The sequence below is a fragment of the Rhizoctonia solani genome, chromosome 2 (genome assembly GCF_016906535.1).
Source record: "Rhizoctonia solani chromosome 2, complete sequence".
Lineage (NCBI taxonomy): Eukaryota > Fungi > Basidiomycota > Agaricomycetes > Cantharellales > Ceratobasidiaceae > Rhizoctonia > Rhizoctonia solani.
The window spans coordinates 146,321-160,411 of NC_057371.1; the positions used below are offsets into that span (position 1 = coordinate 146,321).

At 47.3% G+C, this 14,091-nt stretch overlaps 4 protein-coding genes across 4 annotated transcripts; 1 reads left to right on the forward strand and 3 right to left on the reverse strand.

Moving 5' to 3' along the window:
- Positions 1-22: 22 nt before the first annotated feature.
- Positions 23-2,399, forward strand: RhiXN_04657 (uncharacterized protein; the record flags this gene model as incomplete). The annotated part of the gene is made up of 12 exons (XM_043324474.1): positions 23-320; positions 375-541; positions 596-694; positions 756-914; positions 969-1,037; positions 1,086-1,139; positions 1,208-1,297; positions 1,350-1,454; positions 1,503-1,613; positions 1,666-1,965; positions 2,013-2,284; positions 2,336-2,399. 12 exons carry the CDS (start codon positions 23-25, stop codon positions 2,397-2,399), a joined length of 1,788 nt encoding a protein of 595 aa, XP_043176893.1.
- Positions 2,400-5,941: 3,542 nt separating this feature from the next.
- Positions 5,942-7,603, reverse strand: RhiXN_04658 (hydroxymethylglutaryl-CoA synthase; the record flags this gene model as incomplete). The annotated part of the gene is made up of 6 exons (XM_043324475.1): positions 5,942-6,082; positions 6,144-6,569; positions 6,632-6,885; positions 6,939-7,295; positions 7,350-7,476; positions 7,526-7,603. The coding sequence occupies 6 exons, from the start codon at positions 7,601-7,603 to the stop codon at positions 5,942-5,944; spliced, it is 1,383 nt and encodes a 460-aa protein (XP_043176894.1).
- Positions 7,604-8,101: 498 nt separating this feature from the next.
- On the reverse strand, positions 8,102-9,169 carry RhiXN_04659 (pathogenesis-related protein PR5K (thaumatin family); the record flags this gene model as incomplete). The annotated part of the gene is made up of 6 exons (XM_043324476.1): positions 8,102-8,136; positions 8,184-8,391; positions 8,445-8,593; positions 8,657-8,822; positions 8,882-8,995; positions 9,059-9,169. The coding sequence occupies 6 exons, from the start codon at positions 9,167-9,169 to the stop codon at positions 8,102-8,104; spliced, it is 783 nt and encodes a 260-aa protein (XP_043176895.1).
- A 638-nt stretch (positions 9,170-9,807) lies between these two features.
- On the reverse strand, positions 9,808-10,883 carry RhiXN_04660 (pathogenesis-related protein PR5K (thaumatin family); the record flags this gene model as incomplete). The annotated part of the gene is made up of 6 exons (XM_043324477.1): positions 9,808-9,833; positions 9,886-10,093; positions 10,148-10,293; positions 10,349-10,514; positions 10,569-10,682; positions 10,731-10,883. The coding sequence occupies 6 exons, from the start codon at positions 10,881-10,883 to the stop codon at positions 9,808-9,810; spliced, it is 813 nt and encodes a 270-aa protein (XP_043176896.1).
- Positions 10,884-14,091: the final 3,208 nt, after the last annotated feature.

A 14,091-nucleotide genomic window follows, 5' to 3' on the forward strand; every position in this document is an offset into this window, starting at 1 on the left:
TACTTATTCTGCCTAGATCATTATGCCGAAAGCCACCAAGTCAAAACCCACCACCCAGCCATCCAAGCCGGTGCTTTCAAGTGCAGAAAAGGCGGCTCGACGCGCACACGCTACAGAATATAAGAACGCCAAGGCATCGACTGTGGAATCCACTCTCAAAGGGCCCCGCTATCACGATGAGGACGATGAGGATGGTGGTGATGACGAGGGTGATTGTGCGGGTGAGGGCGAAGGCGAGGGCGGTGGTGAAGAAGATGGAAATGGTGAAGAGGAAGAGAATGAAAATGCCAACGCGTTTGTTGAGTTTGAGGCACCCAAACGTATGTGTCTGGTCCGTTCAATTAATGTGCGCTAACCATTCAATCCATTCCCAGAGCCGCCTTACAAGTCAAAATGCGGCCAATTTATCTATATACCCAATGAAACCGGCGAATACACCAAGTTCTCAATACTCGAACGGCCACAAGGAAAATTGAAAGGACTTACGACACACATGGAGTTGGATGGCCGAGAGAACAAGGACCTCGTCAAGGGGATCCAGGTATGTGCTTTCAATCATATTAGCCTGGTCTCTGGACCTTTAATTCGCTTTCAGAGTACCGTCCGGTCAATTACACTCCATGTAGCTCGAAACATCAAGGATTGCACATACCCCAAGCTCGCTGAGGAACAGCGGTCGTTCATTATGATCCAAGTAAGCGCATTCATTCAGGTATTTCACATAAATCTTACTCTAACTTGCTTGTATACCTAAGGCTCGTAACAAATACCCATACCTTGCACGCTTCCGCAACAACTGGGTTACAAAAGAGCTCATTATTCGATCACTAACCAACAAACGCGACCACCAGGCACGGATCAAGAAGGCTGGGGGGCAAGCAGCTTGGTGCGACAAGCTTAAGGCACAACGCGAGGTAGGAATCTTTGATTCATTTATATTTCAACTAATTAATACGACCCACACACAGGAAAAGAAATTGGGAAAAACGAACAAGTCAACGGGAGGCAGGTCAGACGCAAAGGGGAAAGGAAAAGAGGTTTGTCGTGTGGGTGTTCACTTGATCATCTAATCACGATGTGACCAGCGATCGGAGCCCGATCCATCCGAGCACGCCAACCAAGCTAAAGGACCATCAAAAGTCTCGAACAAGGCACGTGACTTGCCACGCACACCAGATGATTTTCAAGAAGCTGACGCACCTCTCAGGGAAAACAACCTGACGAAGAGGGTGGCGATAAGTCTGATAGCGAAGAGGAAGTCATCTCAGTCCCAAAGCCATCAAGTTCAAAGCACAAGGTGAGCATAAGGTTAAGTTACGAGCTTATTTTAACGTATGATCGATGACTAGATCACTCGCCGGATTGAGGATTCTGAAGATGAGGCTGGTTGTGACAACGAACCAACTTTGGCTTCCAAACCCTCTTCATCGAAGCCGGGATCGAATGAAGTCGAGGTTAGGAAGATTGCATAGTCGCACCGTCTGATCTCACAAAATTAATAGGCACCAAAGCCAGCAACAAGGCCAACCACTCCCGCAGCCGCCGAGAATGGTGTCAACTCAACTCCGATCCTAACATCGGCTACGTCGAAGCGAGCGGCAGAAGACAATGGGGTATGTATACTATTCGACAAACAGCTCATTCTAACATTGCTTGTCAATGCAGCATCACGCCCAGAAGAAGGTTCGAGTTCGACCTGTCGCAGAGTCAGAAGAGGAAGCCGCCGTTAGCGAGGAGCCTACCCCAGCCCCGCAACCCTCCATTCTAGCCCGGGCTAAGGCTAAGGCTAAGGCTAAGGCACAGGCAAAAGCCAAGGCCATGGCAGCGGCGGCGGCGGAGGCGGCAGCAGCTGAAGCGGCAGCAGCGGCAGCGGCAGCAGAGGTAGCAGCAGTGGATTCGGACTCGGAGTTGGAGTTGGAACTGGAGCCAGAACTAGAAGCGACTACAAAGGCGGTGGAAACACAGGTACGTTTTATTATAATCAACTTACAGTCGATTTAACATACAATTAGCTGGATTGCCCAACTGTTAGCTCTACAGCGACCTTTGGTACTCCAACCCACATCACAGAGCACGACACAGCACCCACACAGAACCCAGTCATACGCATCCCAACGCCTTGTGCGACTTCTCCTCACCCTCCTGCTCTCCCTAGCGATCAGGTCCGAAATGCCATCCTCGATTCAAGCGTCACGCAAGAGCCCCAGCCTTCCACCAAGAAAAACACAAGAGCAGGGCGCCGAGCTAAACAGGAACTGATTGACAATGCCGATAGTCTGCTCGGGTGAGTTCTTCAACTCGAGTGTTTTTATTTGGACCCTAACCCTCCTCCCAGGACTCCAGTACCTGCTCCGCCCAAGAGACTAACTCGGGGAAGTGCCAAAGGCATTCGAGCTTGATGCAAATTAACCCTGTATGCCTTTCTCGCTTTCACTTTCGCTTTCATTTCCACTTTCGCTTTCGCTTTCGTTCTTATGTTCATTCTTATCGATTTTCCACTGTATTACCACTCATACTCACTCTCTGCTCATATTCCCACTCGCATTCGGATTCGTATTTATAGTGCTTTCGCACCTGATTACCACCCCTGTAACTTTAGCTGTTTGGACATCTTTTCATGGTTGTGGGCTGCTTTGTACATGTAGAAGTTCCGAGACTAGACCACGGGACATCCGGGGTTTAGGCTCGGACTGGCCATCTGTTACGGACTTTTTCCCATATATGTTGTGTTTTATGTGCCAATGTTCCAGTACTTAGCCACGGAACACCCGTGGTTTAGGTGCGGAATATGCGTGTTCCGGGGGTTTCGCTCATGTAGGTCTCGTGTAATATGTGCGGAACAACCGCAAATATTATTATTTCTATTGGCAATTGCCCCATTGCTTAGCCACGGAACCGGCTGAGCCACCCGGAGTTTAGTGACGTAACAGCATAACAACAAAGAAAAACAAGCCGGTGGCAAACCCCGGTATTTGTCGCGGTTCCGGACCCGAGCCGCACTACAACTCAAGGCACGGAACTTCCGCACCTCAGCCCCGTAACTTTCGGGGGTAAAGTTCGGAACCGTTAGGTCCGGAAGTTCCGGGCCTAGGGGGGGCACAGTGTTTTGCTTGAAAACTGAATTTTGCGTTCTTTAGTCCGCCTGTCTTGCTGGTCTTGGCGGACCGCCAATGAATTCACCCAACTGCTGCACTGGCAGGTTTGCTCTGCCTGCGAAATGTCCCCCATCTGGAGTCGAGTACTATACGTACTTCAAAAACGCTTGTCCTAATTCGTACGTATATGCTTATGACGAATCAAGTGGAACTGCCTTGTGGACTTGTCCGTCCTCGAAGAAAGCTGATTGTGAGTAACTGTAATTGATGGGACATTGCCAACGCCTCATTTTCCATATTGGATACGCCAGATACTGTGACATTCTGCCCAGTCGAGGCGCGGCGGGAGCCCTTCAGATCCCGTGATGAGGAATTATAAATCACCCGGGTATGTTTTGCTTGCCATACGATAACTATGAATCAATACTGCCAAGGGGTATGTTGAAATTGACTTGGCGAAGAAAGCTACTGGGTTGTCAATAATAGCTTTAGGCTCAATATAAAATCACCTATGTATATTCATCTTGAATCCGGCTTACTGAAATCTTCCAACTGGCGCACCATTCCGCTCCGTATATATGTTAACTCTGCTCGGCCATTAGCCAGCCTGAAATTCACCTAAGAGTTAATTGTAAATGAACTCCAAGGCTAATTGTACAGCTAGTACAAATGATTTTTTGTTTGTTTTGTTATCTAATTTCCAAACTTATAACAAGCAAACCCGTACATTTTTCCTGAAGAATTCTTAGCATGTATCCAAGGTTGGTTAAACAGCCCTCCTCGAAGGCTCATATATACATGAATCAGAACCAGGGCCGCTCGTTTGACCGGCAGGACAAGGTGTACAGGAGATTGCACCGGCGCTGCTGTACGTACCGCTTGGGCAAGTCAAACATGACACACCAAGCATATATTGGCCAGCGATGCACACAGTAGTAGTGCACTCCCCAGCTCCCTATAGTTTCCAAAATATTAGAAGCTAAACAACATCTACGGAGCTACAGACTCACTGGACCTGAATGAGTTCCGTCGGGACATGGAGTACAAGGCCCACCAGACGTAGAGTAGGTATCAGCAGGGCAAAACGAGCAATATGAAGCGCCGCTGCTGCTGAATGTTCCGTTGGGGCAGATGGTACAAGGTCCTTGAAATGTATAACCGCCACCCGGCTTATAGTAACCAGCATTGCAAGTACATGACCCCATACCCTGCGAGTGGGATAAGAAATATACACTGATACTCTAAGCTGTAAGGCGTCACTTACACTATTTGGAGCGCTCGAACCGGTTGGACAGGGCTGACATTCAGCGTTTCCTCCAAGGCCAAACGTGCCAGGCTGACATGTTACACAGTAGTAGCTATTTTTGTTCTCTCGCCCCTGGCCGGGGGGGCATGTTGCACGAACAGCAATGCTTTTGCGAGATACGCTTTGTTTTTATCGGATAACGTCGCTTGCGGATGAGTAAAATGACGTACGTATAAATGCTTGGATACGCATGGACCCCGTATAGCAAATTGGCGAAGGACAGAGCGTAAACCAGCTTAAAGCGCATGCTAACAAGTCGATCAAGGGAAAAGGCTAGGGGGCTCAAGTGAGAGTTGGACAACTTGTGGGTGTGTATCGGGTACTTGTATGTTTTTCAGGCCAGGCACCCATCAAGGTATCATCTAAACCTGTGCTTTGGGTTCGTGGACCTGTCAAAATGCAGTATCAATTATAGAAAAATAGGTGATTAAAGCAGTTATCCACGCGATGTGATTCTGATAAGGTTGGTCACCGGACACCTGTGCCTTCTGAGCAGGTTGGGCGTCAGCCGCGTCACTACCTGATCTACAGCAGGGAGCCGAAAGGTAGGATACATACAGTCGGCTACGTCACACTTAGATAGGACGCAGGATTATATATGCGTCATGGCTTCATAGGTCGTTGGGTTTCAGCATGTTCCCACTTGATAAATATACAAATTTTAACTAGATGTATATATAGATACACCCATTTTGCTGATTCGCATGTGTTGCAGCCCGAGCAATTTAGGCAGCAGTCGCCGCACTTGGTTACATAGCGGACTCGAAAATGGTGTTTTGTCAACACTTGGCATATAATGCATGATTTGCGTGACTAGGAAATCAGCATTTTTGCAATCGGAGTTCATCATGTCACACGATTTTAATGCATGATTGAAGTAGTTGTTTCTAAAGCTTGTCAACATTGACTTATACCTATACAACCTACAACCACACCACTCTCGGGTCCAAACGCTCGACCTTCAGCATGTTTGTTGCGATCGTGACCGCAACTCTTTCCACGATGTGTGAACCATCCATCCCCTATGAGCAGGATATCCACATGCAACCTCCCGTATGTATGTAGACCATATCCAAGTGATTTGTACATAGTATCCTGGCATCCTTTAAATTTAAGTTTCAGCTACCTGATGTCTCATACACCTACCCTCTATCCTCCGAACTATCCCTCGAGTATATTTGAGTCTGCCACCCTATACCCTCGATAACCTCTAATGCACCTGATCACCCAAAATTCGACAGAATTATGGAGACCTTGTATATATGCACGCTACGGTTCATCTACGCAACGAAAGCCTCAAGCTTTCGAGAGGTTGTCTTTGGACACAAATAACAATGTTAGTAAAGATGTCAATCAGGCTCGATTATTAAGGTAAGAACCAACCTCTCATCGCGAACACAACTAAGTTCATGGATAATCCTTAAGCTTTTCCTTGATTCTTTATGTATAAGTAACCGCAAGTCATGTTGAAGATAAAACTATGGTATCCCTCAAATCTTGCAATATTATCTATGAGTTATACAAATGGAGCACATCCCAATCAGTTGCAAGCGGTGGAGTGACGATGATAGAACCTCTTTCGCTGATCATCAGTAACGTCTAAATAGTATGCACCCTCAAACAGATTATCGATTCCGCCTTCTGGCCTCCAGTTGGCCTTATTGTGATTTCGCTCGCGTAGCTATTTTGGCGGTGATATTAGTATGTTTATAGAGCAGTAGCGGTTAATTGCATAAACATACGTCCATGGCCAAGAGATAGTCCTCTACGGTGGTCACATCCATCGAAGATAATCTTTGTATTAGGTTCATCTTCTCGACAATGTATGCGGGGGATTCAACGATGCGGATAGTAAATATCGATGCCGCGCAGCCGCCTCCAAATCCAAACATAAGCACACGTTTGCCGACCATCTGATTTGATGGAAGATTGCTGAGTAGGCTCGCCAAACCCGTGTACAAGCTCCCCGTGTACAAGTTTCCACAGCGCTTGGCAACAGTCATACTTGGTGCGACCTTGGCCTCGTAGCTCGACTTGGCGATGGAGATGAATGCTCTCTCGAGGGCCTTATCTGAAAGAGTCTCATCCTTGGATCTTTGAGCAGTCTCTAAGTCGCGGACTTTGTCATATATTGGGTTGCTCGGATCAGATAAAAAATCGTTATATAACTAAATGGTTAAATCAAGCATAATTAGTATTCAAGATGGACGGTTACTTGTAAGCTTCATACCAATCGCGCATGTCCCTTCTGTACCATCTTTCCGTATGGAGAATGCAAAACGTGATAATCGAAATCATGCAAAGACAGTGGCTTGCCCCCGTTGTTCCCGAACCGAACCGATTTCTGACGCAAAACATCGTAACAGTGATCGAGTGACTTTAAGTATGCTATAATTGACCCTTGACCATCGACCGAAGGATATTCAGATGATAAATTTGGCTTGTAGAAGTCATAACAGTTGGCCATGTACGTCCCATGAATAGCTGAAAGAAGGAAACATATTAGGAGTATTCTGAGAAGTCCGATCAATACATACGCTCTAGAACGATTGGAGCGTTCGGGCCAATAAGTATAGCGCACCCACCCGCCCCTCCTACAGCTCTGGCATTTCCAGGAGCATATACCGCAATATCACCAGCAAACACAATTGCGTTGCGACCATCCCATGAACGTGACTCGATCCAATTTACAGCATTGAACACTGCCGCCGTAGATCCGTAACATGCGTTCTTCGAATCGATTCCCTCGATATCAAAGTTGTCCGACGCAGCAAACAAGTCCATAAGTACTGTTTTCACGGACTTAGACTTGTCCACGAGGGTTTCAGTACCAACTTCTAGGCGGCCAATAGTTCTTGGGTCGATGTCATACTTCTCGAGGAGAGAGGATACAGCTGTTCGAGATTATTATATAGATTTATTCTCATAAAATATTAGGATTCACATACCACTTAGCGCAAATGAATTTATATCCTCCCTGTCGTCAGTATAGGCCATGAACTCCTGGCCTAGCCCAACCGTGTACTTTCCCGAAGAGACTCCATCATAGGTCTCTAGATCAGCTTCAGATACGCACTGGCGCATTTTAGAGTCAACGCGCTAATATTCTCGGGTCATTGCTCACTCGTTTAGGGAAGTAGACTTCCATGGCTAGGATACCAACATTTGTCGGTCTAGGTGACTCAGTGAGGTGAGTAGTCATGATTGAGAACGAAGAATTTTATAGCTGAAAGTGGATTGAAAGACTCGTTTATATTCGATGCGCTCGGAACGGGACGGCCCCGGCATGTTAGTGATCGCCATGAGATGCCGGAGCTCGTACGAGATCGGGATATCACATGACAACGAGTATGGCCTGATTACCTCGGGGGAAATCTTAGTCCGCTTACTGTAGTACCATTTTTGATCTTATGGTTGTCCGCAACGCATGCATGCCTAATGAATCGGCAATGCTAGCGATGTGTCAGTTTGCTTTCTTGTTTTTTCCTTTTGTTACGATGCGGGTGAGATTTAACCATTCACTAATTTAACGGTTCAGTGTGATCGTGTCATTCAGCCATCACGAATCGCGTAAATGCGTATATCGCACCGGATACTCTAGATGGTTCGCTGAACTGAATTTATGCTCATAAACAGATGGTACAATGGAAAGGTACACGAATTATTCATGCTTCATTCCACAATGTTGTAAAATACTTTATCAAGGGCAGAAAGTCAGAGTATCTGTCATAAAACCTGGTTATAAAGGGAGTACAACCTGGGACAATAAGAGTATATCTTACAATCTGCGTTTATCCCAGAGTCACAAGTCCAGAGTGCGGTCCCGCTCGACTCATCGTACGCGTAGGCATACGAGTTCGGGCAATTACTTTTGAAGTAGTCATAATACTGAACCCCTGAAGCCGGGCAGGTTTCTGGAGTATTGTGTGATCCGGAGCAGCAGTTAGCAGAATCACCTGGGTTTCCATCTAGGTTTGCAAAGCAGGCGGACTAGCAAAAGGTAAGGCTAGTTACTTCGAGGAGGTGCTATAATGACACTTTACCTTGCAGCCAACGGGGAACCCACTCGAGTCAAAAGGCCCCTTGATTGGTTCCGGACAGTTCGGACCAAGATCTACCGGGCAGTCGGCAACCGGACAACCAACGTTGTTTGTTATGCGCATTGGGAGGTTATATCCATCAACCAGCGACACTAGTCGAAAGAGTACATGACATCAGTTTCGAAAGGAATTCAATGAAATGGCATAGAACAAACCGTCGTAAAAGTCACGATTTCCATCTCCGCTCAAGGTCCATTCTGCCAGTGAGACCGGCGGGACCCCTGTTCCAGTCCTCGAATCGCAGAGTAAGCCGCCATTACACCCGCCGGACAGGCATGAGTTGGGACCCGGGTTTACCGAAAAGTCGCAGTTGCGTCGACCCTATATGCGGTAAATAAGTATGCTGTCAAAGTACAGTAAGATCACGGGAGAGTGCTAACCCAGATACGACCGGCTTTCCAATCGTTCGGGACTGAGAATGTCCGAGAGGTATATGCGGCTGCTTCCCAGCCAGTCTCCACAGACGGTGTCGCCGATCCTACGTTCAAGTCAGTCTATTCAATAACGTTAGTTCTCAAACGTAGTATTTAGAAGCTGAGATTTCTTGAATCACTCACAAATACAGCGGGCCAAATTGTAAATGGGCATGCATTATACACCGTGAAAGTACGGCTCATCGCGACTGGTAGAGACGAAGCCAACCAGAATGCGAGAGCAGTGGATTTCATGATAATATAGTGTGGAATTTGTAATGGGAGGGTGTAGTGAACGGGTTCAATTGCGCGCCTTTTTATGCTCGTTCCCCGACCCCGGGGGTGTTCTAGAACTCATACGAATCATTGATACCTCGTCAGTTATTCCATGGAGAATTTGTGCGATCATATGTCCACCTCGAAGCAAGGAGAAGTCCTCAACATTCATAGTTAGAGCGATGCTTTAGTTCAATCCATGCCGGCCGGTTCAGCCGATGGCTCAATCTGAAGGTCCCGAACGTAAACGGCAATGGTTCGGATTCCGGAGAAGGGCTTTATATTGGAATAGCCCACATGTCTTGCACAAAGCTTTGGGATCCCAATGGAAAAGTTGAAATCAGACCTACTTCGAAAAGTCCGCTATCCTTCTGAATAACATCATGATTCTCAGATATGCTTCAATTGGGCAATTGATTCGGCGGGGGGTTCTGACTGTACGTCACGTTCGGAACGAAATACCTGCATCAGTAAAAGAAGGAATTATTCTGATCATGGTTGGGTTGCTTCTTTAACATACGTCACACTCAGATACGCCTGAGAAATGAACTTAAATTACTCTATGGGGCAAGCTTTATCTATATTCAATGAGCTAAAGGAGTCCTCTGTTATCCATTTTATGATGGACAGAACGTGAGGGTATCTTTGATACGGAATCAGCGAACCTGCCACGCTGATGAGAAATGCAGACTTACAATCGACCTTCCTGGTTGAATCGCAGGTCCAGAGCGCTGTGTTACTAGATTCGTCATAAGCGTACGCATACGAGTTTGGGCATCCCTGTTTGAAGTGGTCGTAGAACTGAATCCCCGATGGAGGACAAGTCTCTGGTGTGCTGAATTGGCCTGAACAACAATTGGGCGAGTTTGCCTGGTTCCCGTCCAGATTGGCGAAACAGGCGGTCTATCAAATATCAATGAGGTCAGTCGGCGCCGTTGTCCAAAACTAGATGCGAACCTTGCAGCCGACAGAAGCACCCGCAGAGTTCTTGGCTGTCAGCGCGGCCGGGCAATTTGAGGCTAGATCAGCCGGGCAATCCGCAATTGGGCAGTCAGAGTTAGTGGTGATAGCCATCGGCAGATTGTACCCATCGACCAGAGATACTAATTCGGGGCTGTTTGATCCATTTGGACACTTAAGTAATTAATTTGCGCTCACCATCATAAAAATCGCGATTTCCGTCACCACTCAGTGTCCATTCTGCTAGGGTCGCAGGGGGAACGCCAGTCCCTGTGGTGTTATCACATAATAGTCCCCCGTTGCAACCACCAGTAAGACAAGAATTCGGGCCGGGATTGACCGAAAAGTTGCAATCACTTCGACCCTGTTTCCGTTCATGATTAGCTGCATTCGATGCCTTCGAGTGATAAATACTCACCCAAATTCGTCCAGCCGTCCAATTGTCAGGCACCTCGAATGAGCGAGAAGTATTTGGAGGCGCCTCCCAACCCGTCTCTATGGAGGGAACTGCTGTGCCAACGTTCAGATCCGTCTGAATTATACTTCAGTAGTGTGTCTAACTCTGGTGGTCGCCACTCACAAAAATGGCAGGCCAAATGGTGAATGAGCATGCATTGCGCACCGTAAAGTTACGGGCTTCCGCAAGCGGGAGAATGGAGAGAAAGGCAAGTGCTGCGCAGGATTTCATAACCAAAGAGAGTATGAAAGGTGGTGTGTAGTGACCATGCCCCATAAATGAGGTCCGAATTTATGTGGTTTTTTCGGCCCGCACGTGGCTTTGTTGTGGGGCACTCCACTGTCCGCCATGAAATACAAAGACTCGGCCTTGCGTCGCCAAGGATGCACCGGTATCTTAGTTGCGAAGATCATGTGAAAAAAGGAACGAGGTTTTCGACACTTCGAAGGCGACAAGGCGAGCAAGGCGTCGAGAGCAAGTGGTCAAGCCCAGGAGGCGTTAGTATGACGTAATGCCACAGCCATCGTAATAGTTGTAATGTAACACTGTCCTCGCTTCAAGCCCCGAACACACTCCTGTTACGAACCCAGGTCCGTAACACCGTAACGCCTGCACGTGACCGCCACCTCGTCGCCACCTCGTCGTCCCGTTCCCCTTGCTCTCCTCGCCCTCCGGCCCCCTCTCTCCGGCCCGTCGCTTTCATGCGATTCTTTCGCACCTCCACCTCGTCCCTCAGATACCCGAGGATCCCACGCGGTCGTTGCGCTCATTCGCACGACATTGGCCCCGATTCGGCCAAACTCCGACTTGGACCATCGGTTCTTACGATCGGTCACGCAAAGCCTCTCGGCTCCCCACTCCTTATCTTCGCGTACCTCTTTCATTTCGTCTTGTATTTCACTTCCCTTTTTCTCTCCTGTTTCGCCCTCCGGGCTCACGGCCACTTTCTACCGGCGCCCGCGGGCTCCTTGCATGTACCCACTTATGTATATAAGCAAGCATGGGAAGTCCAATGCCTTCCATCGCTTGCAACACCAGTTCTTACTCGTAGAATACATTTCGCTTATTTCACTCGCTCGCTCCGCTCACTCTCGTCCCGACACTCGTCTGCACCGTCCTCTTCGTTCGGCGCCTACTCGCTTAGTCATCCGTTTCGCCTCTGCGAGTCTAACAACTCCACAAACCAAAACTCAACATTCAGAGTTCAGCTCAGGTGTAAAATAATACATCGGTATATCGAAATCGTGTCAAAATTTCAAGGAGAAACTAGATATGAATTGGTCAGATTAAAGTGCATGCACATGTCCGTTGATGGCATCTATACGAGGCAGGAGGAACTAGTTTCATATACGTACCTGGGTACAGAAGCAGATTTTCTCACAAATTTGATCTTGGATCCAGTTTCTTCGACTCTTTTAAACCATGAGCATTAGCATTACGAGCCTGAACTTGAATGGCTAGCATTTTCTGTGTATTGATCCGCTTCGGTGGGGCCTGTAATTCTAGACGGCTGCTGCATCCGATCCCTGATTGATCCATTGGGTTATTGGCTCTTGGATAATGAATTGATAAGATGACTCAACGGCTGTAATTCCTGGAAACCCAGGCTCGAAGGGCCTGAGGTTATTATCGGATAGCTAGGGGTGAACCCCTCTGAACAGAGAAGTCGGAGCCAGTATTTACTGATCATCCTCCCGCTACGATAACATTGTCTAAATCGCTATAGTCACTGCAACTTCTTACGATACAAGAATTCACTCACTTCCGAGCCAGTCTTGCGTATGTATGCGTATTGTAAGTCAGAGAGCAGATGATTTATATAGATACGAGCCATCGTACCATTGGATCACACTATCTGGGATATCTTAAAAGAATGGGTTAAGATCCTGAGATACACACGTATAAGAAGTCGTGAGTGATATACATTGACAATTATTGACAACGATCACACTTCCCTCCCCATATGCATGTGTACATATAAATTGTATTTATATATTTATACAATAGGATGTAGCGAGGCGTCATGGGCCTCTGGCGCGATTAATTCCGAGTGACTTGATCTGATTATACGCCCCATTTGACACTCGCGCTGATCGCGGGGGATAGTTATATAACTATACAAGGTGGCCAAGGATTTTGTGTTATATCATGAGTTGGATTTATGAGCCTCTATTTGGACACTATTTGGCAGAGTCAGCGAGCTTGGCTGAAGTGCAAGTTGGTTTCCTCACATGTTCGTTAAGAAAATACAGCCACTAGCCCACTTAGCTGATTGTTCGCTAACCGAATTAAGGACTCAATCGGGCAAAAGAACGACGGCGAATATGAGGAATAGACGTGGCGGTGCTGCGGGATCGACGAACTTCATCGTATATCAATGTGAGGAGCAGACATGTGTTCAGAACTAAGAGTAGTTGCTGCACTGAGAGGCTCGAAACCTGGGTTAGGGTCATTGTACTTGCTCCGAGCCAATGGCAAGACATGCACATGGCTTTATATGCAGTACAATCACCCACCCATATGGGTGATTCCGAGTGACACGTAGCTGCGACGTAGTCAGAAGCGAGATATACCCGACCGCTAGGAAAGCATCCGATCAAAGAGCAGATTACCGTCCGGCCGGCTTCTCGGCCCTACCGGGCCTTGGTTCCGGTCGCGAAACCACACGGTGGACCCCAAAAGTGCGGATTTTCTGAACGTGAAAAATCGCCCGTTATATGCGGAGTGTTGGCAAAATCCGACCAGTTTTTCCATGAATCCGCATCCTCAACTCACCTCTGTGTGTCGTCGAGGTACGGATTCTGCGATTTTAGGTGCGGATGTCTGGCAAAATCTGGACGTCATGCGGATTTTCCGCACTTTTGGGGTTCACCGTGGGCCATAGAGAACCTGCTATTTGTACTTTACACCAAAGTGTGATAAAGGGCACTTGGGACTGCTTGATTGAGCTGCAAGCATTGATACAGTCCTAAGTATCATCAACCCCAAGTGAGTTTCCAAGCCATACATATACACTTGCGCCCAAAAAGATTGAGCCACGTGAGCTCAAATCAATGACGCTCATGCGTCACCCGCACAATTGAGAATTTGTTTACAATGTAATAGTAAATTTTGTAGATACAGTAGTATAGAACATATATACAAAATTTTAGATTGAAACTAAGTCTCCTTGTGGAGATACGTGTGAGCAAAATTTTTGGGCTGGCTCATTCTTTTTGATCACTTTATATAAGCTACTTGGTCCTCCCTCATTGACTGCCATTTACCACCCCTTTTTACGCTTGAACACCTGCCAAGAGTGCGCAAATGGCTTGATACACTAGTCCCAAGACTAAGGCTCAGATAATTGCGCTGAAAAAGCTTGAATACTCAGATTGGGCTATTGTTCAGCTTTTGCAACCTGAGACCAAGGTCTCTCACGCTACTGTTGGTTGTATCTGGGCCAAGTATGTGTCAGAGCCAACAACTACCACAAGGTAAAGCC